General features: G+C 47.0%; 5 protein-coding genes across 9 annotated transcripts; 3 read left to right on the forward strand and 2 right to left on the reverse strand.

The window, feature by feature from the left end:
* Positions 1–25: 25 nt before the first annotated feature.
* Positions 26–4,877, forward strand: LOC100836835 (probable E3 ubiquitin-protein ligase ARI2). Its single transcript, XM_003561821.4, has 7 exons — positions 26–492; positions 592–624; positions 736–1,012; positions 1,626–2,106; positions 3,176–3,724; positions 3,823–4,016; positions 4,383–4,877. The coding sequence occupies exons 1-7, from the start codon at positions 316–318 to the stop codon at positions 4,529–4,531; spliced, it is 1,860 nt and encodes a 619-aa protein (XP_003561869.1). The 5' UTR covers positions 26–315; the 3' UTR covers positions 4,532–4,877.
* A 2,676-nt stretch (positions 4,878–7,553) lies between these two features.
* Positions 7,554–12,038, forward strand: LOC100837144. 4 transcript variants are annotated; one of them, XM_010230635.3, is made up of 12 exons: positions 7,557–7,695; positions 7,778–7,933; positions 8,007–8,355; positions 8,624–8,707; positions 9,124–9,240; positions 9,410–9,844; positions 9,982–10,388; positions 10,482–10,581; positions 10,678–10,734; positions 10,834–10,920; positions 11,034–11,162; positions 11,263–12,038. In XM_010230635.3, exons 3-12 carry the CDS (start codon positions 8,314–8,316, stop codon positions 11,578–11,580), a joined length of 1,776 nt encoding a protein of 591 aa, XP_010228937.1. In that variant the 5' UTR covers positions 7,557–7,695; positions 7,778–7,933; positions 8,007–8,313; the 3' UTR covers positions 11,581–12,038. The 4 variants fall into 4 exon arrangements, with proteins under 4 accessions (XP_024318147.1, XP_003561870.1, XP_014752769.1 ...); XM_003561822.4 differs by having other exon boundaries at positions 7,555–7,933; XM_014897283.2 differs by having other exon boundaries at positions 7,555–7,933; positions 8,632–8,707.
* A 551-nt stretch (positions 12,039–12,589) lies between these two features.
* LOC100843598 (non-symbiotic hemoglobin) lies at positions 12,590–13,766 on the forward strand. Of its 2 annotated transcripts, XM_014897284.2 has the most exons (5): positions 12,590–12,835; positions 12,936–13,050; positions 13,164–13,280; positions 13,384–13,428; positions 13,530–13,766. In XM_014897284.2, the coding sequence occupies exons 1-5, from the start codon at positions 12,702–12,704 to the stop codon at positions 13,701–13,703; spliced, it is 585 nt and encodes a 194-aa protein (XP_014752770.1). In that variant the 5' UTR covers positions 12,590–12,701; the 3' UTR covers positions 13,704–13,766. The 2 variants fall into 2 exon arrangements, with proteins under 2 accessions (XP_014752770.1, XP_003558444.1); XM_003558396.4 differs by having other exon boundaries at positions 12,595–12,835; positions 13,384–13,763.
* Positions 13,767–16,226: 2,460 nt separating this feature from the next.
* Positions 16,227–18,277, reverse strand: LOC100844110 (allene oxide synthase 2). The gene has a single exon (XM_003558398.4). The coding sequence runs from the start codon at positions 18,115–18,117 to the stop codon at positions 16,657–16,659; it is 1,461 nt and encodes a 486-aa protein (XP_003558446.1). The 5' UTR covers positions 18,118–18,277; the 3' UTR covers positions 16,227–16,656.
* Positions 18,278–21,854: 3,577 nt separating this feature from the next.
* On the reverse strand, positions 21,855–26,841 carry LOC100844405 (wall-associated receptor kinase-like 14). The gene is made up of 3 exons (XM_003558399.4): positions 25,709–26,841; positions 24,717–24,791; positions 21,855–23,432 (listed from the first exon to the last, which is right to left on the reverse strand). Exons 1-3 carry the CDS (start codon positions 26,484–26,486, stop codon positions 22,117–22,119), a joined length of 2,169 nt encoding a protein of 722 aa, XP_003558447.1. The 5' UTR covers positions 26,487–26,841; the 3' UTR covers positions 21,855–22,116.

A 26,841-nucleotide genomic window follows, 5' to 3' on the forward strand; every position in this document is an offset into this window, starting at 1 on the left:
ACCAGTTTTACATTTACACCCTTCACCCGTACCCGCAGCCGAAAGGCACCAGCCCTTCCCCAATTCCGGCCACAACCCAGGCGCCTCCCTCCGCTCCCCACCTTCAGTCCCCTCGCAGCTTCTCCGCCGCCGCCGCCGCCGCCGCCTCCGACTCCGACTCCGACTCCTTCCCTTCGCGCTGATATTTCCCCACTCTTCCTCCCTCCCCTCCCCACCTCCGTCGGCTCATCCACCAACCTATCTGCCAATCTAGAAACCCCTATTGCGCTACCATCGGCTGGTTTGATTCGGCTGATCTGATCGGTCGCTGAGCCGATGGGCAGGGGCGACGCCGAGGAAGTATCTCCCCCGGTGTCGTCGCCCGAACTTGAGCAGGACGACGGCGACGACGACTGCTACCTCAGCGATCAGGAGGACGATGCCCTAGAGGAGTCGGTCCTCCAGGTCCTCGAGGACGGCCACCTCGAGGACTGCCATTGGTCCTCCTCTTCTGTACGCACCAACTTACCTGTGTCTCTCCTCGTCGTTTCCATCATTGGGCCCTCGATTGATTCTCTTCCTGACGGATTCTTTCCTTGCTTGTGCTTGCAGGTGATCACCAAAGAATACCTCTTAGGGGCGCAGGTGACTATGAGACCTGAGTGCTCCTCCTTTTCGATTTCCAGGCCTTAAGCGCCGTTTCGGGATGCTGACGCTTTCTTTTGTAAATTTATTTTGGCTGTTTGGGGTTTGTAGAAGGAGGATCTCAGGAAGATGATAGAGCTGCTAGGTTTGAAGGAGCACCATGCGCGGACGCTGCTCATCCACTACCGCTGGGACGTGGAGAGGATCTTTGAGCTGCTTGATCAGAAGGGGAGGGACAGGCTCTTCTCAGAGGCTGGTATTCCTCTCCGATCCACTAGTAATGCTGGTTTGCCCTCTGTCACGGAGGTGACATGCAATGTTTGCTACGATGATGTGCCCATTTCGGCTGTTTCCGAGATGGACTGTGGCCACAACTACTGCAATCAATGTGAGTAATATCCGTCTAGGACGAAGTAAGCCCTTTATATATGTACATGAAGCTTTGCTTATGCACTGGTTATAGCTTTTAGATACTGGTAGTACAATGACACTGTGGTACATTTTTGTATAGCAAAGCCATTGGATGAATGTCCCACTTTTACAGCTGTGCTAAACTGCTAATCAGCACCTTACATTTATCCATTAGGTGTTGCAAATCAGCAAACATCTTTCTATCATTGTATAAAGAAATTGACGCAATATCTCATCTCTTATCAGCTAACTTGTATCGTTGTGGAGCATCTTTATTTGTACTTGATGCACACAAAAAATAACCTACGGAAGCAAGTGACATCGCTTTCTTTTTTGAGAGATTGTTTTTTTCTTTCTTTCAAGAAACCGACTTTCTAGTTTGCATGAATAATGATTATATTGCTTATTACTCTTATTATTATGAATTGAGGCTCTAGGTACTACCATAGAATAATATATCAACATCATACCTTCTTTTTATATGCCCACCCCTGCTACCGCACACACCAAAGGAAGAAAATTCACCGTGTCAATTAGCATTGATATACTTGTTTCACCCTGGATAGCTAGTAATATGTGCATTCCATCAGGTTGGACAGAATATTTCATTGTGAAAATAAATGAGGGGCAGAGCCGGCGCGTCAAGTGCATGGCTCCAAAGTGCAATGCTATCTGTGATGAAGCATTAGTTCGGAAGTTAGTAAGTGCAAAGTGCCCAGATATTGCTGAGCGCTTTGAAAGATTTTTACTGGAGTCTTATATTGAGGATAATGATACAGTCAAGTGGTGCCCTAGCACACCACATTGTGGAAATGCTATACGTGTCAAAGGGGATATTCATTGTGAGGTAGAATGTACATGTGGGCGCCAGTTTTGTTTTAATTGCTCTTCAGAGGCACATTCACCGTGTTCCTGCGTGATGTGGGAGCTCTGGATCAAGAAATGTCGTGATGAATCTGAGACTGTGAATTGGATAACAGTAAATACCAAGCCCTGTCCCAAGTGCCACAAACCTGTGGAGAAGAATGGTGGCTGCAACCTGGTTGCATGCATATGTGGACAGGCATTCTGGTGAGATTTCGTGTTCTGCTTCAACGTTAATGTTTTACGTACAATGTGCATTGTCATCTATAATTTACTATTATTAAACATACATATGCCTTTTCATAAGAACTCAAAGCACCACATACTTCTTTGTTTATTTTACTTCCTGCTTGTATGTAAGCATGGATGTACTTCACAACTGGCAGTGATGTTTGAATGATTCTGAATTTTATTTACAGAATGTTCAAATATGAGTTATTTGATACTACTATTGTAAGGAGAACAGTACTTAGATTGTTGATGCAAATGTTTTACTAGTCGGAAAAAAATGAATCCGGTATCATGCTATATAGCATATGGAGGAAGTGTTGTAGTGATGTAGCTTATCGAACCTTAGCTCCTACCCTAATCATTTATGCTAGGTTAATGGACTGATGCAGTATATGTATATATGGTATCAAAAGTGGTTCTATGCAATATTGTGTTCCGAGAGGCTGATTAGTATTGTCTGCTTTGCAAGCATGTGCACTACTAGAGGTAATACTGGCAGTCTGGTACTTATCTTATAGAAAATATAAAGATCATATGGTAATACAAGAGACACTGCAGACTTCAGCTTTCCTGTCAAGAGTCATCAAGCGTCACAGGCTCTTTATTATAACTAGCACAATACCCGTGCGCTGCTACGGACAAAAATCATGTTTAAATAGAGTGCTATACTCTTTTTTAATTTATTATCTTAGATCATATAATCCATATTCGTTGTTTTCATCTCAATGATTTATGCCAAATCAACAAGTGATGTAAAAAAACAAGTGACGCGGTCTGAAATTGACGGACTGCTGCCACCAATTGAGTCTTTTATAGGAGTAAAGATTTATAAGCCTGTGCCTGTTAGGTTATAAATGCTGTTGAAGCTTTTTGATGTGTCATTTATGTTGTACTACCACAAGTTACATGCTACACTTCTTTAAAAAAAGTCACATGCTAAACTGATCAAGGATGTTCCTTGTTCTTGTTTCTCCAGATTTTGTCTCTTTCCTGACTTTTTATTAAGCTTAGTCTTATTTTGCTGATTTGATGTTTTCGGGTGCAGTTGGTTATGTGGTGGTGCTACTGGTAGAGACCATACATGGTCAAGCATTAGTGGCCATAGTTGTGGCCGATTCACAGAAGATCAGTCCACGAAGACAGAGCAAGCAAGGCGAGATCTGTATCGATATATGCACTACCACAACAGATACAAGGCTCATACTGATTCTCTTAAGCAGGAAGCAAAGCTGAAGCGCGATATCCAGTGGAAGATATCAATTTCTGAGAATAAGGATTCCAAGATAAAGGATTACTCTTGGGTGATAAACGGACTGAACAGGCTTTTCAGATCAAGGCGTGTTCTTTCATACTCTTATCCTTTTGCATTCTACATGTTTAGTGATGAAATTTTTAAGGATGAGATGACTCCTCAGGAAAGAGAACTTAAGCAAAACTTATTTGAGGATCAGCAACAACAATTAGAATTCAACGTTGAAAGACTATCTGGTTTCCTCGAGAAGGATTTTCAAAATTTTGCTGATGATGAGGTTATGGATACAATGAAGCATGTCATCAATCTTTCCAATGTGGTAGATAGGCTCTGCAAGCAAATGTAAGAACTCTGCTCAACAAAGTCCTATCAGTTGCCTTGAGAGAAAAATGTTTGCCTAGCGTGACTGTAAATTATTATATCAACTATATTACTTGCAGGTATCAGTGCATCGAGAATGATTTGTTGTATCCTCTCCGCACGCCTCATAATATTGCTCCTTACAAATCCAAGGGCCTTGATAGAGCGTCGGAGCTTCATATTTGTTTGGACTCTGCTGAACAAAGTTCTCAATCCATGAAGTATAGTCACGACGAACACAAGACTCAGCCTGGTTTACATAGTAACGAATCAGGTATTTATGTGAAATATTTCTTATCACAGCTAAATCCGTACTCCCTCTGTTTCATTATAATTATATGCGGCCTCAGGAGAATCGGTTTCACAATATGTGCCAAACCTAGTTATTGTTATGTTTCCAAATTCCAACCTCCACCCCTTGAATCGCTGAAGTTAGTTGCCTATGTGGTTGTAGTCTGTCAATCAATAGGGGTACTGGTAGGCATGGTCTTTTCTCATTATTTCTGATTTAGTGCTTTCTTGGCCTATGCGCATGGTGGTCTGAGGGCAGATAGTGAAACAGAGGGAGTATGATAAGAATCACCACTCAAGCAATTTAACTGTTTGTGTTTGCTGATGCATATTTCAATATCTGCCTTAGGCTCATCTCTTCTGGGAAAGCGGCCTATTCTTCCGTTGCATGGATCAAGTTCTGACAACAGCGGACGCCCATCACACAAACGAGAGAGAAAAAGTGGTGGTGCTCTTTTTGATCTCAATGTGCCAGCTGAACTTGCAGACAAGAGCTGAAACTTGAATATCTGACGGAACATTCCGCGGCAACTGTACAGCTGACCAGTGCTTCTTCAGCCACATAAAGGAATTTCTGTTCTTTTTTGTTGCCTTAGTGCCTGTGTGGCAACTTCCCCTGGGACTATGATCCCAACAAATAGAGTTACTTTCACTTATTCTCTTGTATATCATGACATGACTTGATGCCAATGTGCATAGCTCTTATAATGCCAAATCCAACCCTTGGGCAACACCGGTTTTGGAAGAAACTCTGGAGATCTTCTGATCCCAATGTTGCAAGTTACACACATATTGTGTGGAACCATTGAAGTAACTGGCTTAAGCTGTTACGGCAGCCTGTGTATCTAGAACTGGATACCCATCAGCGACCTGGTGTTTAGGGACTAGCTGCTTTTTTTTTTATGTCACTGCTGATACGGGAAAACTGAAATCCCAGGAATATATCTCAATGGCTGGAAATGTAAGAGACGGCCTGGAGGACTGCGAAGCGTGGTGAAAATCTAAAATCAGGTCTTGAGGTAATTCCGGTTGCTCAGAGAAGGTCTTTTTCTCTGTTTCCTCCCCCAGACTATTGTCAGCTCTGCTAACTAAGAACGTACTGTCGAAGTCAAGCTTTGGACTGTGCGTTGAAACGTAGAGCTGCTATAGCCCTCTAGACTCTATGCAAGGGACAGGCAGTCAGGCATCATTGTATCAAAGGATACATCACACACTTGTACAATTCACATCACTTGGAGTATAATGCTCGAAAGAACACTCCATATTGTCTTCTCTTGTGTTTTTCCCTTTGGATTTCTAGTGGTCTCTACCCTCTAGCTAGCTAGAAATGGAAAATGCTCGAGCTCTGCACGCCCATTGACTTGGCAACAAGACACCGTTGCCACCGTCGTTAGTTGGCAAGTTTATGCGTTTAGCCTCTCTCTGACAGCTTGGAAGGCCGAGGAGAAGAATCTTTCTGGATCTCGAACCGAGGCTTCAATAATCAAATGCTACTGGAGCTGGTTAACAATGTGTTGCATTTGTTGGTTTTCGTATCTCACTTGCTTCACCTACTCTTTACAGTAAGTATATTACCATTATCAGTAGCTGTCTAGATGGACATATAAGTATGGCAGAAGTCGCAGGAGAGTAGTCCAAGAGCACCTCGAGCATGTCTGTCGCTGGGATATTTCTTTAATCACCAGAATGAGATTTGATTATGCAGAACAAAAAATGCTTTAACCAAGGGGATCCCTTTTGTCGTTATAACTGGCACGGGTTCCATGGTTTTAATTGGCAGCATCATTGTGAAGTGGAGTATCTTACTGGTCATGATAATAATCATTGTAACTGAAGCGGGAAACAGAAAATAGGCAACGAGGTGTGCCTCCCTCCTCCTTCTGCATCCTTGCTTAAGCAGAGATGCCTTAACAACTTGCTAATATTCGTCAGAACTCAGCACACACGGAATATAAAAGAACGGAGAGAGCAGAATTTACTCCAATGTCTTTGTCCGGGAGCCATGAAGTCTCCAAGGTGCAATGCGATAAATCCCGTCAATACAGAAGCAAGGACGGAAGGACCGTTTCGCGATTCACAAAGATTGGTCCAAGAAATTCCTGTGCAGAGGGAAGAAAATGTGAGGAAAACAAAGGCCGGACGAATAATGGTACCTACGTGCACACCACGGGCGCATGTGACGTCGTGGAGCTGCGCTGCGTCCTGTTTCTGGAACAGTTGAGGCAGGGGGTTGCCCTAGTGAGACCAAAGCCACAGCTAAACTGCACCGGGATTCCATGACAAGCAGCTACATGACATTTGGGACCCGGTTGGGGGATGGGGCTGGACATCGACCGAATCCAACCCATATACTTCCCGTGTAGCGTTTGTCATGTATGCTCATTGTGCTACTTCTCCTAGCGCTAAATCAGCTATACTTGGGGACAATTTACACAATCCAAGTGTATATCCAACCATGTGCATGCATTGCTTCTACCTAATTAATTACATGCACCTTCTTCGATGGAGCTAAAACTGTAAATTGTGTGAGTGCAGTAAGTCCACCGTTTCATAATTCTTGTCGAAATCTTACGTATGCACACTTTAAAAAAATAGGTGCATCTAGTTTTGAACAAATTTGTGATAAGAATTATGAAACGAAAAAAGCATGTAAGTGGAATCAACTGAGTGTAAAATTAGCAAGTTGAATCACCGTGAGTCTAAGCAGAGTACTGTATATGGCAGCAGGGACGGCCCCGGTCGGTGTGGCTATCTCCGTATCTCGTGAGCACTGGATGGGTAGTACGGATGTATGCACTGCTAGACAGGAAAAGATCTGCTGTGACCGTGTCACATGACCTGCCAATTTTTTTCTTTTGGAGGGTGGAGCAGCAGCTGGCCGGCAGCGGCAGCGCATCAAGGCAAAGGAGCGCCTGTTTCGAGGCAGAAAGATGACAGATTAACCGCAATAGTGGACGTGTGCCTAGCCATTCGTTTCTTGGCTGCTTCTCTGAGTTTGGACTTCTGCCATCTCCACACAGCCTTGCTCTGCTCGTGTCTTATGCGTAGACATGTAGGACGACTTCCCATCAATTACCTGGCCGAGCAAGATAGTCTTCACAGGTCAAAGAAAAGCCATGCATGTTACTGTCCTGCATGCTGACTTTGCTGTGCTATTTTTATCTGCATTTGAACTGACCATTATCGTCCAGGGAAAGAACTTGGAGGCGAGAATCAGATAATGTATAACTGTATCTCCCCTTTTAGTTTTAGAGAGTAGTAGGAATCATTTTTATCATGAAAGTGAATAGTATTCAGAAAAAAAATCATGAAAGTGAATCAAGAATCGTGAGTTAATTATCCACTTAGTTAAAACAATCCAAGATAACTGGTACTAGATGCTTAAGGTGACAGAAGATTCAGCTATATCACCACCATCCGATGTGATGTAACGAGGGGGACGGGTAAAAAGGTAAGCAGCTTTGGATCAGGTAAATGAGCATGTGGCAGCCAGATCTGGATATAATAGAGCGAGTGGATGGAGCCCTTTCTCAGCTCTTACTACCTCCAATAACTTGCATAAAAAAGAAGGGGAGTTGGCAAGTTTTAGAACAGACATAAATATATATTGCCACCGTCAACAAAGTATCGGAATAGCCGGACAGAGGATCGATCCAGTGATGGTATGATACTCATAGAAACAGTGCCAGTACCTCTAGTACACTACCTCATCAAGTTCAACCATCACCCTCATGCTCCACACAGCCACAGGGAATGAGGAAAAGGGACCTTAGATGAAGCAGTTCTGAGACAACAACACAAAGACATCCATAAGCTGGCCAAAGGTTCTGTTAGGTGATCAACTCAGCATTTCAGCAACAACTCCAGGATCCCACTTCTTGTGGATGTTTTATCTGCAAGGTATTATTCCTCTCCATAATAGTGTCTCCCACTCCTCTTCATTTTGGTTTACTGACCTGGAATGCGGCTACAGATTTCGACTCTTTGCATAGCTAGGCTAACTTGTGAGATCGCGCATGAGGAACTCTTCTTGAGCTAGCTCAGTGGCGCAGACCTGCAGTGGAGTTGTTGCTTGCGGGCTCCTTCTCGAATCAGCCATGTATCGTAGTAGCCTCTCCAAGAGGTCAGCACTCTGTGACATTATGCAATTGTAACAAGGTTTTAACCCCCCTAGAACATCCTCTTGGAGTTTGGACTAGTCTGACTGTCTGAGGAGAGAAGTTAGTGATAGAAGCACTTCTTCGTGAATTTGCATCGCTGGTGGTTTCTGCTAGCTCAGGATGGATTCGCCATCTCCGAGATGCCATGCTCCACATCAACAGGTAAATTGGCAGTCATGGATATGAAATCTCCTCCTAAATTATTTCTCCATTGTTTCTTCTCTTAATGTACACATGCAGAGGATTTGGGATTATTTATTTTCTCTCTCCCTTTCCTTCTTGTTGACATTTTTAATTTCTGAACGACTTTGTTCTGTGAAGCATCAAGAACAGATCGCTTGCTTGCAGTATTTGATGCTTTGGGGTGTATATGTTTTTACTCCAAACCATCTCATGTTCCTCCCTGCCTTACCGTTTTCTGTTTTTCAAGAATGCTAGGGAACTGAAGGGTCAGAACAGCACCAGTAAGAGGCAATCCCACACCACTGAGCTTCCATGCTCTTTGGTAGAAGAGGTTAAAATATTTCCACCTCATTTCAGACCCATTATTGAGTGTTTTAGACTTAAGAGTTGCTCGTGATTATTCCTTGTTCTCTCTCATAAATACCATATCCTGATACCCATGGATTAGTTTGGCCGTGGGGAAGTGAAAATTTACTAACTGTATGAATTTATCATTCAATTCACCACCTGTCCTTCCTTGGTACAGAATGATCAGTCTTGCAGAATCAATTGTACTGTATTCAGTCCAATTTTGGGAGTTTTAAGGGGTAGGGGTAGACATTTTTGCCCACAACCTTGTTATACTAGTTTAGTATAAGACCAGAAATCAGTTGTACTATATTCGGAATTACATCAGTGCCTATGTTTCTTGGAAACTATGGTGGTAATTTAATTTGGTTTTGATCCTTGTTGATTTTACTTCTGCAGGTCCAACACCTTGAGAACCGACTGAATGATCAGTTTGCTATGCGGAGTGCTCTAGAGAAAGCATTAGGTTACAAGCCCTGTGCTGCCCAATTATCAAAAGACTGCTGCATTCCAAAGGTAAAATTCTTCCTTTCTGATAAAGTGATTATGGAAGAAAAAACAGAAAATTCAAAGTTTTAACCGTCATGAGTTATACCCAGTTTTGTTTTGTGTGTACATTGTTTCCAAGGGCAGTATTTTTAGTTTGCTGATTCAAAGTAACTATGTACCTTTTGTGTCATGTCAGCCTACAGAGAAGCTAATAAAGGAGATTGCGGTATTAGAGCTTGAAGTCATATGCTTGGAGCACCATCTCTTGACACTATACCGGCAGGCCTTTGAACAGCAAGTTTGTAGTCGAATTTCTGCTTGTGGAACGGAAAGAAACAAGGAACCAGCAAGGTCATTTTCAGGCACTCTCTCCGAAACTTCTACAGTCAATTTCTCGACCCCAAGGAAGCACCAATCGGCACATTCCAGTCGCATGGTCCAGGCACGCAGGTCGACAACTCTTAATAGTGAACCCGGCATTTCACAGCACAATGACAGCAAGGCAAGTATTGGGCGCAGCCATTCCTCGCTCCTGCCGCGTTCCATTTGCTCAGCTAGAGTATCTCCTTCAGCAAACAATCTTGCTAGAGCTCTCAAACCATGTCATACTTCGCCTCTATCATTTGTCGAGGTATATACAATGTCCGAAAACTCTCTTCATTTGTATCTGTTTATTAATTTGCTATATGATCTTTGTTGCTATACTGCGGTAGGCTTGTAGCAATACTTGCTAGTTGTCACTAACACTTAAAGCCATTGTATGACCAGGAGGGCAAGTGCATGGATTCCGGTATTGTAAGCTTAGCAGATATCTTGGGTACCAGGATTGCAGATCATGTTCCTCAAACACCTAACAAGATATCCGAGGACATGATCAAATGCATTGCTGCCATATACATCAGGCTGAGAGACGATACCGCTGTGCAACGTACCTTCTACCCCTCACCATGCTCGTCCTTTTCATCAGTGAGTGGCATCTCTTCGAAATTCACTGGGGATATATGGAGCCCCAGATGCAGGAAAGAGAGTTTTATCGAGGCGTGGCAGGAACATTCATTTGGTTCTGGTGAATCAAGGGATTTGGGTCAGCAATATGATTCTGTGATTGAGGTGTCTGCTCTCTGCAAAGGGGCTCAGAGGTCTGCCGATGTGAATGACATGTTGTGTAAATATAAGTGAGTATTTCTCACGAGACATTGTTATCTTTCAGTCAATATCGAGCAAATGATCCATACAATTATTTGACTAACAATCATGACACTCTGCAGATCACTTGTACAGCTGCTAGAAACGATTGATCTCAGTACCATGAAAAATGAAGAAAAGCTTGCCTTCTGGATCAATGTGCATAATGCCATGATGATGCATGTAACTAGTTTCTTAGCTTGTACTTATGTACATCATATCATCTTTTTTTGAAATTGATGGAATGGTGAGCTTTAATCCAAACACTTTATTTTTCAGGCCCATATAGAATGCGGGATTCCGCAGAGTAACAGCAAGAGATTGTTGCTTACTAAGGTTAGTACCCACATCCAACTGGAATTTGCTTAGATATATAACAGCACCAACTCATCCCCACTCCAAATTTTGAATCTGACGAACACTTGCTCACCGCAGGTATCCTACATCATCAGTGGCCAGAGAGTAAACGCGGAGTTGATAGAGTACCAAATCTTGTGCTGCCGAGTACACTCTTCCGGGCAGGTTCATTCTACCTCCTCTTCTCAAATCTAGAAACTCAATTCCAGTTTCAGTCACCTGTAGAGAAATGTGCAAGTTCCCGTTGCAAATGATGGTCTTCCTGTGGGATCCTGCAGTGGTTCAGGCTACTGTTGTACCCGAAATGGAAGCCGAAAGACAAGGAAGAGCTGCAAGGGTTCGCTGTCGACCGCCTTGAGCCGCTGGTACACTTCGCGCTGTCTTCCGGAAGCCACTCAGATCCAGTGGTACGTGCTACTAGGAAGCAGTAGCACCGGCACAATCCGACAGATATCTCTTGGCAATTGATTGATGATGGATCGTGTGGATCTGTTTGTTGGTTCTCAGGTGCGGGCGTACAGCCCGAAGCGGCTGTTCCAGCAGCTGGAGGCGGCCAAGGAGGAGTTCATCCGCGCCAACATCGGCGTCCGCGGGTCCGGGCGGCGCAGGGTGCTCCTCCCCAAGGTGCTGGAGTCGTACGCGAGGGACGCCGGCCTGGGCGCGCAGGAGCTGCTGCGCGTCGTGGAGTCCTGCCTCCCGGAAAGCCTCCGTGCGGCAGCGGCGGCGGCGGCGCCGCGTAGGGTGGAGTGGAGGCCCCACAACATGGCCTTCCGGTACGTGCTGTCCAGGGAGCTGGTGGGATCCCCGGCGTGCAGCAGGCAGTGACGAGACTCCGGTTGCGTGATGATGAGCAGCGACATGGGTGGGGGCTTTGCTGCTGCGTGCAAGAGTCCAAGATCACGAGAGGAGATTCAGATCTGCGAGCGGCCTCTGCAACTTTCGAATTTCATGGGCGTGGTTTGGTCGTATGTATAGCCTACACAGAAAAATGGATACGAGACAACCAAAAGGACGAGACAGCCTGGGCGTGTAGTATCCGTTGCGATGTCATTAGCCCATACGCGATCGAACATTGTACAAGATCTTCCTTCACCTCTAGTAGGTGTACAGAAGAATTCTGAAGTACTCTGTGCACGATCCCTGCATTATCTTTCTGTGTCTGTACATGGCTGCACGGCCTAATGTTGTCGAGTGAACATACGACACGCGGACAAGTGGATGGGGGGGATGCCTCTAGTCTTTTCTTTTCTTTGAGAAACATAAAATTTCATGTTAGTACTAAATACTTGGGGTACTGTCTTCGCAAAAAAGAAAAAAAACTTGGGGTACGGCACTGCATCCAGTTTGACGTGTAAAGTAAGGCCCATCTGGCCATCTGGGTAGTTTGACGTCTAAAGTTTGGCCTCTCCAGTCCCGAGCAACTTCGTTAACTGGGCTCAAATAGGCTGGCCAGACCTTTTCTGCCCATATCTGTGGAACGTTCGACTGTTGGACCTCTGGAGCACACGAACGGGCGTGACCTTTTGTCCCTTGGTTTGGTGGACAAGAAAGAAACGATCCAGCTCTGTTTGACCAACCCGCCGCCGCTGCTTTCCGCGCGCCCACCCGCCCACGTTATTGACAACGGCGAGCTACGTGTCATCTAGGAGGGCGTCCGAAACCGCTCGCTTTTGTTGCCGCAGCACATAGTTTTCGCCCTGAATCCTATCTACCTCCATTGTTATCATCGATGAGCTCAGCTAAGCGGATCGAAACAACATGGCCACTTCGTCCATGCATCCTGGCCCGTCAGGAGCTCCAGAGGTCGCCCGTGTATGGGCCGGTCGACCTATATAAGCCCGATTTCCTCCAGTTTGGTTTCAAATCACGGCCAATTACTCGGTGACCAGTGTTCGTCCTCACTTACACTGTTACACAGTTGAAGCAAGCGAGAACGAAGCTTAGCCATGTCTGTCGAGGGAAGCGGCGCGTCAGGAGGAGCCGTCGCCGGCTTCAGCGAGGAGAAGGAAGCGCTGGTGCTCAAGTCATGGGCCATCATGAAGAAGGACTCCGCCAACCTTGGGCTCCGCTTCTTCTTGAAGTACGTACTGGTCACCGTTAATTGTTTTCGATGAAATGCATTTGCCATGTACCGCGGCCTCCTCTCGTAAAATTGATGGATCGGTACACACATGCACTAGGATCTTTGAGATTGCGCCATCGGCCAAGGAGCTGTTCCCGTTCCTGCGCAACTCCGACGCGCCCCTGGAAACCAACCCCAAGCTCAAGACCCACGCCGTGTCTGTCTTTATCATGGTAACTATAATTAATACTCGCAAAAAATAAAATAAAATCTGTGCATGGACGAGAGAAGAATTATTTACAGCAGGCGACTTATGTATCTGTATGTGTCGCGGTCAATGGTGCAGACGTGCGAGGCGGCTGCGCAGCTTCGGAAAGCCGGCAAGATCACCGTGAGGGAGACCACCCTGAAGAGGTTGGGGGGCACGCACGTAAAATACGGCGTGGCAGATGGACACTTCGAGGTACGTACGTACTTTTTTTTAGCTGAGGTATATACGTACTTGATTTTTTTAGGTGCAGTAAAAAAAGATCGCTTATAAGCATACTTATTGGGCCATCCTACAGGTGACAAGATTTGCTCTGCTTGAGACGATAAAGGAGGCACTTCCGGCTGACATGTGGAGCCCGGAGATGAAGAACGCGTGGGGCGAAGCCTATGACCAACTGGTCGCGGCCATCAAGCAAGAGATGAAGCCATCTGCGTAGCTCCATTGTTTTTCTTTGCGAGGAAGCGTGGCTCCATTGTTCACTGCATGTCTGCATGCATTTCGTCCATTCACCATGATGATCCGTGTCCAACCTTTGTTCCTGTACCACTGTGCTGCATTTATCACGTTGCCCGAAGAAAAAAAAGAAAAGCTAGAGTGTTTATTGTGTGTAAGTAATGCGTGCCTGTTGTGATAAATCGTGCTCACTTAATAATGATCTAGCGATTGATTCCCAAAGAACAGACTGCTCATGAGGTTCGCTCAAGAGATTATTTTTTTTCGAAAAAGAGGGAAGCACTATTCAAGTTCAAGTTCAACTAATTCATCCATGATCCGTGTCCAACCTTTGCTCCTTTGCGGATTCGCTCGTGCCACCACCGTGCCCCCGTACTTTGCGTGCGTGATTCTGTCCTACCGCGCGATATAGATGGAGCGTAGTAAAATGGAACGACCTGTGGTCCGGTTGATCTGGAGTCTGGACGAATGGATTTACTGCGGTACCTCCGTTTCATCGTTTTTGGATTTGTTTAAAAATGAATGTATTTATTTTTAAAAAACGTATAGATACATGTAATATTTCGACAATAATTATAGAACCGAGAGTGAGTGGCAAATATTTTCATGACGCCGCGCCGTACGTGACGCGTCGCCGCGCGGCCAGCTAGAGCGGACGGACGGACATTCCGCAGCATTCCAAAATGGGTAGTGATTGTGGATGGTGTCCTTGTCTGGCCCATAACAACGAATCGATCAAAGGCAGGTACGAAGCATCGATCGTACACCTTAATCAGACGAAAATAATGCACGTATAGCTTCCAGAATCGTCGATCGCACGTTCCCCGCGGACGAGATCCGGAATGCAGCAACGGTGTGCGTGGCTGGCTAAAGAAATTGCTACAGGGGTGGTACGGTCGTCATCAGTACAACCCCTGGAGACTGGAGAGCCATATTTGGATGAACGCAACGAGTGCGCGTACACTGCGGTTCCCGACCCCGTGCTTTCCAAACACTCCCCCGTACATACGAACTGACGAAATATTACATGTATTTAGACGTTTTTTTATATATACATATATAAATACATCAATATTTAGACACATTTGAATCATTTAATATGGAACGTAGAGAGTACCAAATATAGCTCACCAAACACATGCACTATTGAAGTTCTCTCGCTTATACCACGTGGCAAACGTTGTTTAAGCTATCTTCCAAATTTAATTATCAAAGAAATTCTCTCTGGTAATTCTCTCTGGTGTTTAGTTTTGAATTTTTAAACCCTTTGAAATATTATATACTGACGCACTAGGATAGCGCGATGGATGATTGATTGATGTGTTTTTATCAATTTATTACATCATGTATAGTACCCATGACACATTGACACGTCACACGTGGGACACAATAATTGAGCGCCCTTCCTATAACTAGTTTGGTTTTCTCTGTATTCTCTAACCCGACCCTAGTACCTTTCGGTTATTTTTAATTCTAAAAATAAAATAATGTAGCCTGTAGACTTACTTTTAGTTTCATTATCTAAATTGCGATAAATTGAAACATCGTCTTACTACTTTGACGAGTGCTTAAAAAAAACAGAAAATAGTTTTGAATTTTAAACCCTTTGAAATATGTGTTCTCAAACTTGCATTGTGGTTTTTTCCAAGGTGTTTCATACCTTAATCGCTAATATTTTTTAGAAACCTGCTTTTCAAGAAACGCTAATATTATCTCCGTTTCTAAATATTATATCCGTTTCTAAACCCAGTGAAGCGGTATGCAGCTTTTTCGTTAAAAATATTAATGAAAAATATTATATTCAACTCAAAAGAGCTTCACTGTTTAGAGTTTAGCACATGTCACATGACTGAACTCTTAGAAGTTTTTAGAGTGTTCCTAGTCTTGTTCATTCAGTAATCTTCCAAGAGTTAAGTCTGTTTCAGTCTCCAAAGTACATACCGTCAAAAAGAAATCATATATTTTCAGGCAAAGAGCTCCATGTGTGATTTAGATAATTACATAAATGTTTCATCGTTGTATATAGTTATAGGTGTGCCTATGTCTCAGGCGGATGATTTTTGAAACAAAACATTTAAATCTCATTCGACATATCGAAGCCGCCCGCCGGATTAATTTTTGGACGCCATTCCCACTTCTCTCTCTCCATCGTTCGCTCCAAATCTTAAAGCCCGAACTAAATTAAACGGCTATGAAATCGACTTATCACTAACTAAAAATCAGATGATCTAAACATAGCAAAAATGTATACTTATTTTTTAAACCAAACAAGCAGTACTCTCAGCCAAATAATACAGTGGTTCTTTTAGTTCTTTTTTTTTGTCTTTTTAGGGAAGTAGTTCTTTCCGGTTGGGCTGCTAGGATGCAAGTTGTATTCTCAGCGAAATTGCACACTAATATTCTTTTAGTTTTCTGTTTTAGGGCTTCCCATCCCATATTAAGTGACAAAATATTACATGTATTTAGACGTTTTTTGGGTATAGGTACATCCATATTTGAACAAATTTGATTCACTTAATATGAGACGAAGCGAGTCGTTCTTTTTAGTTGCGGCTGCTAGGACGATGGTCACTTTTAGTTTCTTTTTAGGGCAGTAGTTCTTTTAGTGGGGGCTGCCGGGATGATGATCAGATCTAAACCAATATATCTACAATTTGTAATTGGAAAGGTGAATGCATCCTTGCGTTGCGTATTTTTCTCCATGAGTTATAAAGACCACACGTACATACAGGTCCTTCGATCGTTACACTAGAACGGTAAACAAACAACATTGCGAATGGTCAATCTCTCCAACTGCACGTTAAGAGAGAATCTTATTACATTGGAGCAAGAGAAAAGTAAACCAGACGAGCGACGACGAATCAATCCATGCACGCTAAGCGTGCATGTGCATACACTGATACACACACAAACAGGCGGCATGCATGGAAGAGCAAAGCAAGCGAGGAAGATGCATGCATGCATGCAGGGGACTGACGTATACAGAAGGGAAATTCTGACGGTGATGATTGATCGGACGACTGTGGGAAGGAGTTGCTGCATGCCGTTGATCCGTTCGGCCGTACGTACACTGATGCATGCATGGCCGGTGCCCGGCGGCGGTGCAGGTAATTTTTTAAGCAGCCTCCGGACCGGAAGTGGCCTTGGTGACAGCGGTGAACTCAACCTTGGTGCCGAGCAGGTCGGTGCCGGCGCCCGCAGTGAAGGTGTCGTACCGGAGGAAGAGCTCGACGAGCAGCAGCCTTCCGACGAGCACGACGAGGTTCTTCCCGGGGCACTGCTTGTCGCCCACGCCGGGGTTCTCGGTCTCCCGCCCGTTGGACCAGTACACGTACTGCAGCAGCTTCATCCCTTCGTCCCCCACGAACCTATCGCCCACGAACTCCCTGGCCGTGGCGCCGAACACCCGCGGGTCCCTGGTGGCGCACGGCTGGTACCCGAACAGCATCTCCCCCTTCTTCACCGCGAACACCTTGTCGTCGTGGCTCTCGATGCTCAGGTCCGCCTTGGCGCGCCCGTACTGGAACTTGACGGGCGGGTCCAGCCGTAGCGCCTCCCACACGGCCGACTTTGTCAGCTCCATCTTCTCCACGGCCGCCATGGTGACCTTCCCGCCGGCGTCCTCCACGGCCGCGCGTATCTCCGCGGCCAGCTTCTTGTGGAACTTCTCTCCGGCTCCCGCGATGCGCGCCAGGACACCCGGGAGGAGCACCTTGAGCCCGCCGTAGCTGTTGAACACGGTCGCGAAGAGCAGGTTGTGGCAGGCTTCCTCACGCGGCAGCCCGAGGCTCTCGGCGGTGTCGAGAGCCGGGCCGGCGGCGGCGGAGAAGTACTTGTACAGCGCCTTGTAGTCTCGGCTGACGAGGATGGGCGGGAGGTGCACCGTGTGGAGCAGCGGCTCCTCGAGGATCATGGGGAGCCCGAGCGTGACGAGCGGGTGGAGCTGCCAGATGAGCCACTTTGCGGCCTTGGTCGGCCCCGTGGTTCCCAGGTCGGATGCAGAGGGGCGCACCCCGAAGTAGGCGTCCCCGATGAACTCGAAGGAGGTGGCGTCGTTGAGCGCGTTGAAGTCGGATTTCCCGGCCAGCACGAGCTGCGACTCCACGGTGGCGAGGAGCGAGGAGAAGTGTGTCCGGAAGGCCGGGATGAAGGCGTCCTTGCGGGACGCAAGGAGGGAGAAGAGCAGCTGCTTGACCTTGCCGTGGTTGGGCTCCGAGGGGTCCAGGTAGGCGCACACGCGGTGGCCGCCGGTGAGGGACGTGGACGGCATGTAGGTGCCCGTGAAGAGGTTCTTCTTCTCCACCTTGGTCACGTCGAAGAGCACGGGGAAGCTCTTGGCGTCCAGCACGGCCACCACGCGCGGGTCGCGCGCCATGAAGGGGCCCGGCGGCACGTTCATGCGCACCACCGTGGAGCCGTATTTGTCCACGCGGGACTCGAAGTACTTGTCCTGGCCCTGGAGGTAGTAGAAGTCCAGGCGGTCGCGGATCGCCGAGATGAACGGGACGCCGTAGCTGCCCGGCACGGGCCGCGGCACGCGGCGGGATACCTCGCCGGAGCCGCTCTCCTGATCCATAGTATCACACGTAGTACGTACTTACGCACTCGTTAGTGGCTTCAAACCGATTGCGGGTAGCAGCAAACTCTGCGCAGACAAAGAACAGAGGATTCAGAGTCTGATGCAAGGATGCAACTGGGTCGACTGCTAGCTTGTTGGCCGGCCAGGTGTACAAATTGCCCGCGGATATATAGAGCGTGGCCGAGGCACGCACGCGGCAGGCAAGGACCTCGCGCGTGTTGCGCGTGCCGTGCAGGGTGGGCCAAGCGACAAATCTGGCCGAAATGAGTTTTGGATCATTGCACCGTTCACCTACCTGCCACGTACGCCGGCGGTACTATTCGCCGATCCGCTGCATTTCCGGCTTATTAGTACTAGCACTTCGACAAGATAAGATAATGGCCGTGCCCCGGGACGACGTGTCCAAACCAAAACCACAAATCAAAGCGAAAAATAAGCAGGGGATGATGTTCCAATTCAAGGTGCCCCACCGGTGTGTGTATAATTGGTGGACGCACATTCTTCTAGAGGAACCACCCCCACCGTCTTACAATTTGCCGCTATCTTTTTGTTCGAAAACACAAAATCTAAGAAGCGATTTGGTAATAAACAATGCGCGCAAGGTATTGGCTCGCGTCATCAACGACTGATCTGAACGACGTACGTGCCAAAGAAACTTGTTGTGGCATAAGTATTGCATCTTTCTGATGAAACAATACGGACTGCACTAGGAAGCTGCAACTCTAGAATTTTTAGGAAGTACTCCTCCATTCCATAAATGTTGGTGCCTTGGTGCCGATCTTTATGAAAACTCTAGTCTTGCCAATGCTATGCATGTAGCATATCCAATTTTTAAGGCAAAACACAGTACACAGAAATATTTAGGAAATGTCTCCAAGAAAGATTTCGTATCAGTTAGATTGAAAACCATCATGCTAATGCAATGCCACCAAACAGAGCGAGTATGCCACGATTAGTATTACTAAACGTGATAGAGTTAATTAGTCATCTGTTTGCTGTGTCCTTCACACGTATCAACGTGTGCAGACTTGAGGTCTAGTTTAGCCTGACGGGTTTACTTAGCCTTCATGCCACTTCTGCAGATCTGCCAACGAATCGGCATCACATATTGTTCTTGATTCCCCTTTCGCTAGAAGCTTCGTCACCTCTCTCTCCGGCAGGCTGAACCTCCTGGCGGTCGTGCCTACCCTAGGATATTGCTGCTCCCGCTTCGTGGTCTAGCTGCATCTCCTTGGCTGACAGAGAGTGCCTCAATGCGTTCGTCATGCTAGCCTGGTGGCATCTATGGTTGGAGAGAAATGTGAGGATCCTATCCAAGGTTCTAGCCAGAATCATGTTCAGTTGGTGGAGCCCGCTTTCGATGATCTTGGGGGCTGTTAGCTTGCCGGGCGTTGAGATTTCAGTAATGGATCGTGCTTGTGTCCAGACTGTTAGACCCTCCAATATATCTTGATTGGGCTCTCTCTTTAGTCCTCTTAGTTTTTTTTTAGTTTTCTAGTTTGTTTTCAAATTTTTTGGCCTCCCCGTGGCCTCTAGTCTCTTGGCTTTGTTTTCTCTTCGATCTTAATTAATGGAAAGCAGTGTTGCTGCTGCATTTTGTCAAAAAGTAAGAAAAGAAGAGGCAGATCATCGACCTACCTTCACTTCTCACGTAATTTTAGTTATGGTCCCTTGGATACGAATTTTTTTCACAGGTATCTTAAAAGATTTGAATCCTTAGAATTTACGGGTTGTTTGATTTGTAGAATTGAATCCCATGGATTTTTTTTTCTAAAAAGATTGGTATGCACTATATTTTATATAAGAATTCCCATTCATTCCAAACTCTTGAAGTTTCTTTTCTTTTTCTTTTGTTCATCAACCAAACTTTGGCACAACCACGTTATTGTAAGATTCAAATAGATATGACCTTGCAATACTTGTTTTTTGTTTTTCCTATGCTCAAATCAAAGAGACCCTAAGAGGCTAAGAGTGCAAACATGTGAGTAAGATTCATTGTTGCCCCCTCATTACCCATCTTCTCCTCAGAGTAGAAAACTCCCTCGATATTTCTTGTTGGTGTTTGATTAGTACGGGTTATGACTTTTTTTTTTGAACGGTAGTACGGATTATGACTTAGTATATGTATGGGCGGCACGGGGACTCCCTAGTGCGGATTATGACTTAAAGTATATGTATGGACGGCACGTGGGCTGCTGCCACAGCGTATAGACATATACAGGGCCAATGACTAATGGGGACATTAGGGCTAATGCTCATTTTTTTTCCTTGCAGAGCCCATGCTCTTTCATTATTGATGTCCTTGCATACGCATCGTCCATCTCAGAAGCGCTGCCCTAATATAATGCTATTCCAAGTCGACCGAGAATTGTGATTGATCAGGTTTCTCAAGTGCATGATTTTTAAGAAAAAGGTTTGAATCTCAGTTGACACCATCTGAGCCATTGGATTAAGATCTTGAGTATCATCATCACTCTTTCTTCTTGCACATGTTGCCGTTGGTTTAAGAATTTAAGATGGTAAACACATGACTGATCTTTAACTAAAAAACAGACGATTTCTCAAGTGCAAACCCGAAAATAGCATGGTAAACAACTCTAACCGGGCTTACAATTGTGCAACCACTGGAATTTATTAAAAAAACAATCTAAAGTTGCACATAATGTTTGTAAAATACAACAACCAAATACATTGCATACTTTATATGGGGATTCAACGACCATGATTGCCGATCAAAATTAGGAATTTCTCGATCACCTTACAAGTAGAGGGGCTAAACTGAATCTTACGTTTTTGTTTTTGTTTCTACGTTTGAGGTTAACAAAAATAAATGCACGAGCTTTAATTGTTACTACGTTCGAGGTTAACAAGTAGACGGCTTTTAGGTCACTCTCCATGCTTCGTCCCTTAGGTGATGTCTTTTAGCCCACGAAAAATGCTAAGAAACCATATCTCCAATGCTTTGTCTTTTAACGTGGTATCTAAAGTAGCAATTATTTAATAGCTTTGTGAGAGAAAGTTAATGACTTTGTGTTGGTTTGCGTGAAGAGACGGTCGTTACCATAAGAAACAGTTTTATCATTAAGACGATATTACGTCAGCAAAATGTCTAAGCCAAGAGACTATCGTTGGAAGCGGCCTTACAAGTAGAGTACTCCGGTCGAGTCCTGGTGCATCGCTTTCCACGCTCGAACCACGACACCATGACAGAAACCAACCTTCTTGTCTGCGTCTACATATCTCGATCGGCCACGTACCGGCGGTCAGCTGGGTCGTCGCGTGCCTCAGGGGTGGACGAAGGTACGCCGTCGCCGACCCCCGTGTGGAGAAAACCGTCATTCAAGGCCAATGGTATCCGTCTTCTCTTGTTGCGGGGATATCTCTGTCCCGTCGGTATGTTTTATTTTCTAAACTCCTGTCAGAAACTCACCTCTCTGACTTTCTGTGGAGTGTATTGGTCGTCCCGTAGACTCGTACTGTGTTACACATGGAGTGGCGAATTCGAATCGATTCGCGCACGGCATACGCACGGAAGTACCGGTATGTACGCGTTGCCACGCACGTCGGCACGTGATATACTCGAGATAGGAAATGGAATTGACGCCGTCGCCAATTTGTAACTTGGCCAAGGAATAGTATTAGTAACGCGGTAGCTTGGCAAGCGCCCCTGCATCCATTTACCAGGAAACAAGACGCTACCGTTTGGTCACCTCTACTAAGGAAGGATCGGTCAATGAATTCTAGATACAGCTCCTTGTCATGCTGTAGTGTCGTCTCCGTCAGCAGGGGAACTGGATCGACAAAATTCCATTTACATATCGTCTCTGAACGATCGAACCAATGAAGGGAACAATAAGAAGAAGAAGAACAGAGCAAGAAAAACGAGACCAAGAAATCATCTTTAACTATGACTAAACTAGCTACTATTAGGATAGATGAACGACAGTACAGGAGCAGCAATTAATGTAATGGCAGCCGGCGTGTTTTCAGTCAAGTTCAGTGCAGGGAGCTAGTGTTCCCCAGCAAGCTATTGGAGGAAGGGGAGCTTCTGTCGCTGAACCACCTCTCCTGCACTGACACAGGGGAATCCACCGGATGACCCTTCTCCGTTCCTTGCGCAACTGCTGCTGCATTCACCGGGGACGCCACTGCCAGCGCCTGTGCGTCCCTCCTGCTTTTGCCGGGCCCCAACGACGACTTGTCCGTGCAGCGCGACGAGCAGAGCGACGACGTCGTGGACATGAACGCGGCGTCGTCCGCCGACGGCGCCCAGCCGCTGACCTGTATCTGCTCCAGCTCGTCGGCGACCTCGGCCATGGACGGCCTGATCTCGCTCTGGAACGCCAGGCACCGGAACGCCAGCTCGGCCACCTTGTGGATGGACGTGAGCGTCCAGGCGTCCCTGTGCGGGTCCAGGTAAGGGTCGACGATGTCGTCGACGCAGCCCCTGCCGATCTTCTCCACGGCGAGCTGCGCCAGGTTGACGGCCTCGCCGGGCGCCCGGCTGAAGTCGACGGCCTTCATGGCCGTGATGATCTCAGCCAGCACGACGCCGAAGCTGTACACGTCGCTCTTGTCGGATAAGTGGAAGTTCTGGTGGTACTGCGGGTCGACGTAACCCGGGGTGCCCTGCGGCGCCGTGGAGATGTGCGACGCAGCGTCGGCGTCCGCTGCCGCCATGCCCTTCCGGGACAGCCCGAAGTCGGCCACCTTGGAGTTGTACTCGTGGTCGAGCAGGATGTTGCTGGACTTGATGTCGCGGTGGTAGATGGGCGGGTGCACCTCCGAGTGCAGGTACGCGATGGCCCTGGCGGTCTCGGCGGCCACGCGGAGGCGGACCGTCCAGGGCACGGCGCCGGGGCCGCGCTCACGCTGCAGGTGCTGCGCCAGGGTGCCGTTGGGCATGAACTCGTACACCAGGATCTGCTGGCCCTGATCGATGCAGCAGCCCAGGAGGCGGACAAGGCTGCGGTGGCTCACGGAAGACACCAGCTTCACTTCGTTCATCACGCAGTCCAGACCCGCGGCGTTGTCATCCCCGCGCTGCTTGATCCGCTTCACGGCCACCAGGCGGTTGTCGCTCAGCCGCCCCGCGTACACCGTGCCGTAGGCGCCCGTGCCCAGCCGGTGGTCCTCGGAGAAGCCGCCCGTGGCGCGCTCGATCTCGCGGTACGAGAAGAAGGGCACCGTGCAGGAGGCCTCCGACAGGAGGCGCTTCGTGCTCTGCTGCGACCGGATGGACGCGGAACGGCGCTTCAGCAGGTGGCACGCCACGCAGGTGACGCCCATCACCATGGCTCCAAATATTACTCCTGCCAAAGGAGGTGCAAAATGTTGTAATGTGCATCGGCGAGCAATGTGAGATTTACCGATGTCATTAGACCAAAATCAAATTAGCTACTCAGCGTTTACGGGCCCGGGAAGTTAGTACAGCCCAGAGAATTTCGTTATTGGCGGGCAAGACGGGCCTCATCTCCGGCCCACATCCAATTAGTAAAACCACCTCATTTTTCTCGAAACCTACAGATGGAACGGCGATCTTTGAACCATTTTTCTTTCGCAAGACGGTGGAGGTGGACGGGCACAATCATAAACTGCGCGAGCACCAGCAGACACTCAGACATGCGACAGTCACACATTCCTAAAGAAAAACATACATAGTCACAGTCACACACATCACATGGTACATGCGCATGCGGAGTAGATTGCATATTGTATCTACATTTTATTTCTTCGTTTACTAACAGCATGTCATATTCGTCGGGACTGTCTGTTTCAGAGTTGACTTGGCAATAGTTATTTCTCGGTTGATGACCATACCCACCAAGATTAAGATTTTTTTCATCATTCGTACTTGTATGAACGTTGCACCAATCTCAAATAAACTGAACGGTTCTTAGCATCAACTTAAAAGTAGTCATTTCTCAGTTACCTTAAAAATAGCAAAACCGTATTCGTCATTTTGTTGTGTTAACATAATGAAAGTTTTGATAACAGCTTGAAGCAAATCAGCAGCCAGTAAAAAAAGGAGAGGAGATAGGGGATCACCTGTCTTACAGCTCTCACACATTTAAAACTTTTACCAGAAACACCATTTAACAAGACAACAGATTGTCCAGAGGAAAAGATGATATTTATCCAGCTTAGCCAGACATCATTAAAACCCAGTAGGAGCCTCTCCTACTGTTTTCAGTCAAAAAAAATTTAGCAAGTTGTCCATATAATGTCTCGCTAGATTCGATCATTTACTTAGTGTATTTTTGCAACTGTTTGGAGAATGGAGATCGTCACACAAGACTTATTCATATAGCTGGGGTGCTAGTGCTCGTCACAATGTTAAGATTTCAAACAGGAGAGACATTTCCAGGGATGGTCTCATCATGCAACTATATAAGCAATTCTAAATCCAATCGCCTTTTAGATAGGTAAATATAAGTTGAGGTATCAGAACCGTTGGACCTACATGTCATCTTCACTTTTCCCTTTCTCACATACTGCCGTTGGATTAAAATCCGACAACTGATCTCTAACTAAAAAACAAGCAACTTCTGTATTGTAATTATAGTAGTCATCAAATGAGGAGCACATTAAATTACCTGCCAATAGAAGGCCAATTTGGACCGGCTTGCCCCAAACGCCTGATAGGTATTTTGAAGAATCGCACTTGGACACTGAAACCATCCAACATAAATGTAAGAAAACTGAATGAAGGGGGAGGAGGAGCAATCATAGCAAAGTTCAGTTCACACATTGAACAATTTCAACATGATTTAGACTATTTAGACGCAGTTTGAAGAACTCTTCCTTTAGCCCTTTTTTTTAACAGTTTTCTTTTGTCATTTGCAGATGGCACAGTACTAAAATAGTGTCCGCAAACTAGAGTGGCAAATGTATATTCACTCCGTTCCATAATCTTGTCATGGTTTTAGTTTAAATTGGAATTAAAATCACGACAAGAATTATAAAACCAAGGAAGTACTTATTTATGAAATATGACAAACATACATACTCATTTGGGGGTTCTCATTTACTACCACCAACAAATTTAAGATACGATATGTTATTACACTTCCCGTCAAGCAACCAAGAGTTATCTTGACTGTCTCTGCTAGCGATCACCAACGATTGATCAATTTCAATTGCCGTATTTCACCACATTGCTTATTGCACGTACCGGCTGGAAATTCAGTAATGTGTGTTTTTTATCAACAGTGTCGAATGTAGTACCTGTAACATAGTACAGTACCAAGAAAGGAGGCGGGCCACCTGACCTTTATCCGCGAGTTTGAGTCAGAGAAGTTGGTGGGCAAAGCCTTTCGCGGTTTGATTGAAAAATGTGGGTGATACAATCGGTCTAATCCGGGGATGATCAATTCTTGTTCGTCTTTAAAGGTTTGATAGGCAACGCCAATGGTCCAACTCTCGGTACACGCAGCTGACGCTGCGGATTAGATGCGTGGTCAACGAGAGGGAGAGGTCGGGAGTAATGGCTAGCTCGCATAACTTGACCAACTAAATCAACCGACGAAACAGGAAATCGGTAAACAAAAGGAGTAAGAAAATGTTCGTGCGGCGAAGTACTGCTGACCTTTCTTGCAGCCGGCGCCGTCGAGGAAGCCGTCGCCCTCGAACCCATCCCGGCATTCGCACCGGAACGCCTCTTTCCCCGTGGTTGGCGCGGTGAGCAGAGTGCAGTTGGCGCTGGAGTGGCAGCGGCAGTACTGCCCCTTAACCCACCAATCCAGCTCCAGCTTGCCCAGCAGCAGCGCCGGGCCCAGGGTATCCCAGTAGCTCGCCGACGACACCAGCGCCGTGCACTCCGAGGCAAGTATATCTCGTTTACTCAGGAAACGTTGCCCTCTGCCGCCGGTATTGCTGGGAGCTGGTGGCAGGATGCATTTGAAGGACGTGTTGGCGCCGCAGTGGGACGAGTTCCTGTCGATGTATCTGTCAGGCGGGGCGGTGCAGCTGCTGGCGTTGTTTTGGGCACTGGCAGCGCTAGCGCTGCAGGAGCTGACGACGAGGGCGTTCCGGGAGGGCGGCGCGTAGTTGTCCGAGAAGAGCTCCTGGACGGACGCGTTGAGCGCGCGGGAGCAGTCGGGGAGCAGCTCGAGGATGAGCGCGCGGCGCGTGACGTTGCGCACGAGCAGGCCCAGCTCGCGCGCGCCCGCGGCACGGCCGAGCCACGCGACGCCCGTGTCGTGGTCGCAGCCGAGAGGTATCGTGCAGCCACTGGAGAAGCCGAACGGGTACGGCAGCTTCGTCGTGCCCCCGCAGCTCCGCTCGCAGCCCCCGTTGTTGCCTCCGCCGGCCGCGGCCACCGCCGCCACCAGCAGGGGCAGAAGCAGCAGCGCCGCGCTCGGCATCTCCCTTATTAGCTTGATTATCTTCTTACTAGTACCAGCTTACTTCCGAAGCTCCGATCGAGCGAGTCGTCTCATCTTGGTCGAGCTAACAAGCAAGCTTCTGCGGCGGCGCAGGAAACTGGACGACGAGTGGTGCTGGTGGTGTCCGCTTGCAGCTTGCTGCTTTGCCCCCCGCGCTCGCTGTCACTTCTTCGTTTCTTGATGTGGAATACTGGGATTTCGCATTAAAATCGAGACTGTCCGGACCAACGACCAACCTACTCCTCCTCCCCCCGCCCCAATACTACCCCGTCCCGCGCGCACTGCACTGCAGGCACACTGGCACGCAGCTCACCGCTACACCTAGCAGCTAATC

The sequence above is a fragment of the Brachypodium distachyon genome, chromosome 1, assembly GCF_000005505.3.
Source record: "Brachypodium distachyon strain Bd21 chromosome 1, Brachypodium_distachyon_v3.0, whole genome shotgun sequence".
Taxonomy (NCBI): Eukaryota; Viridiplantae; Streptophyta; class Magnoliopsida; order Poales; family Poaceae; genus Brachypodium; species Brachypodium distachyon.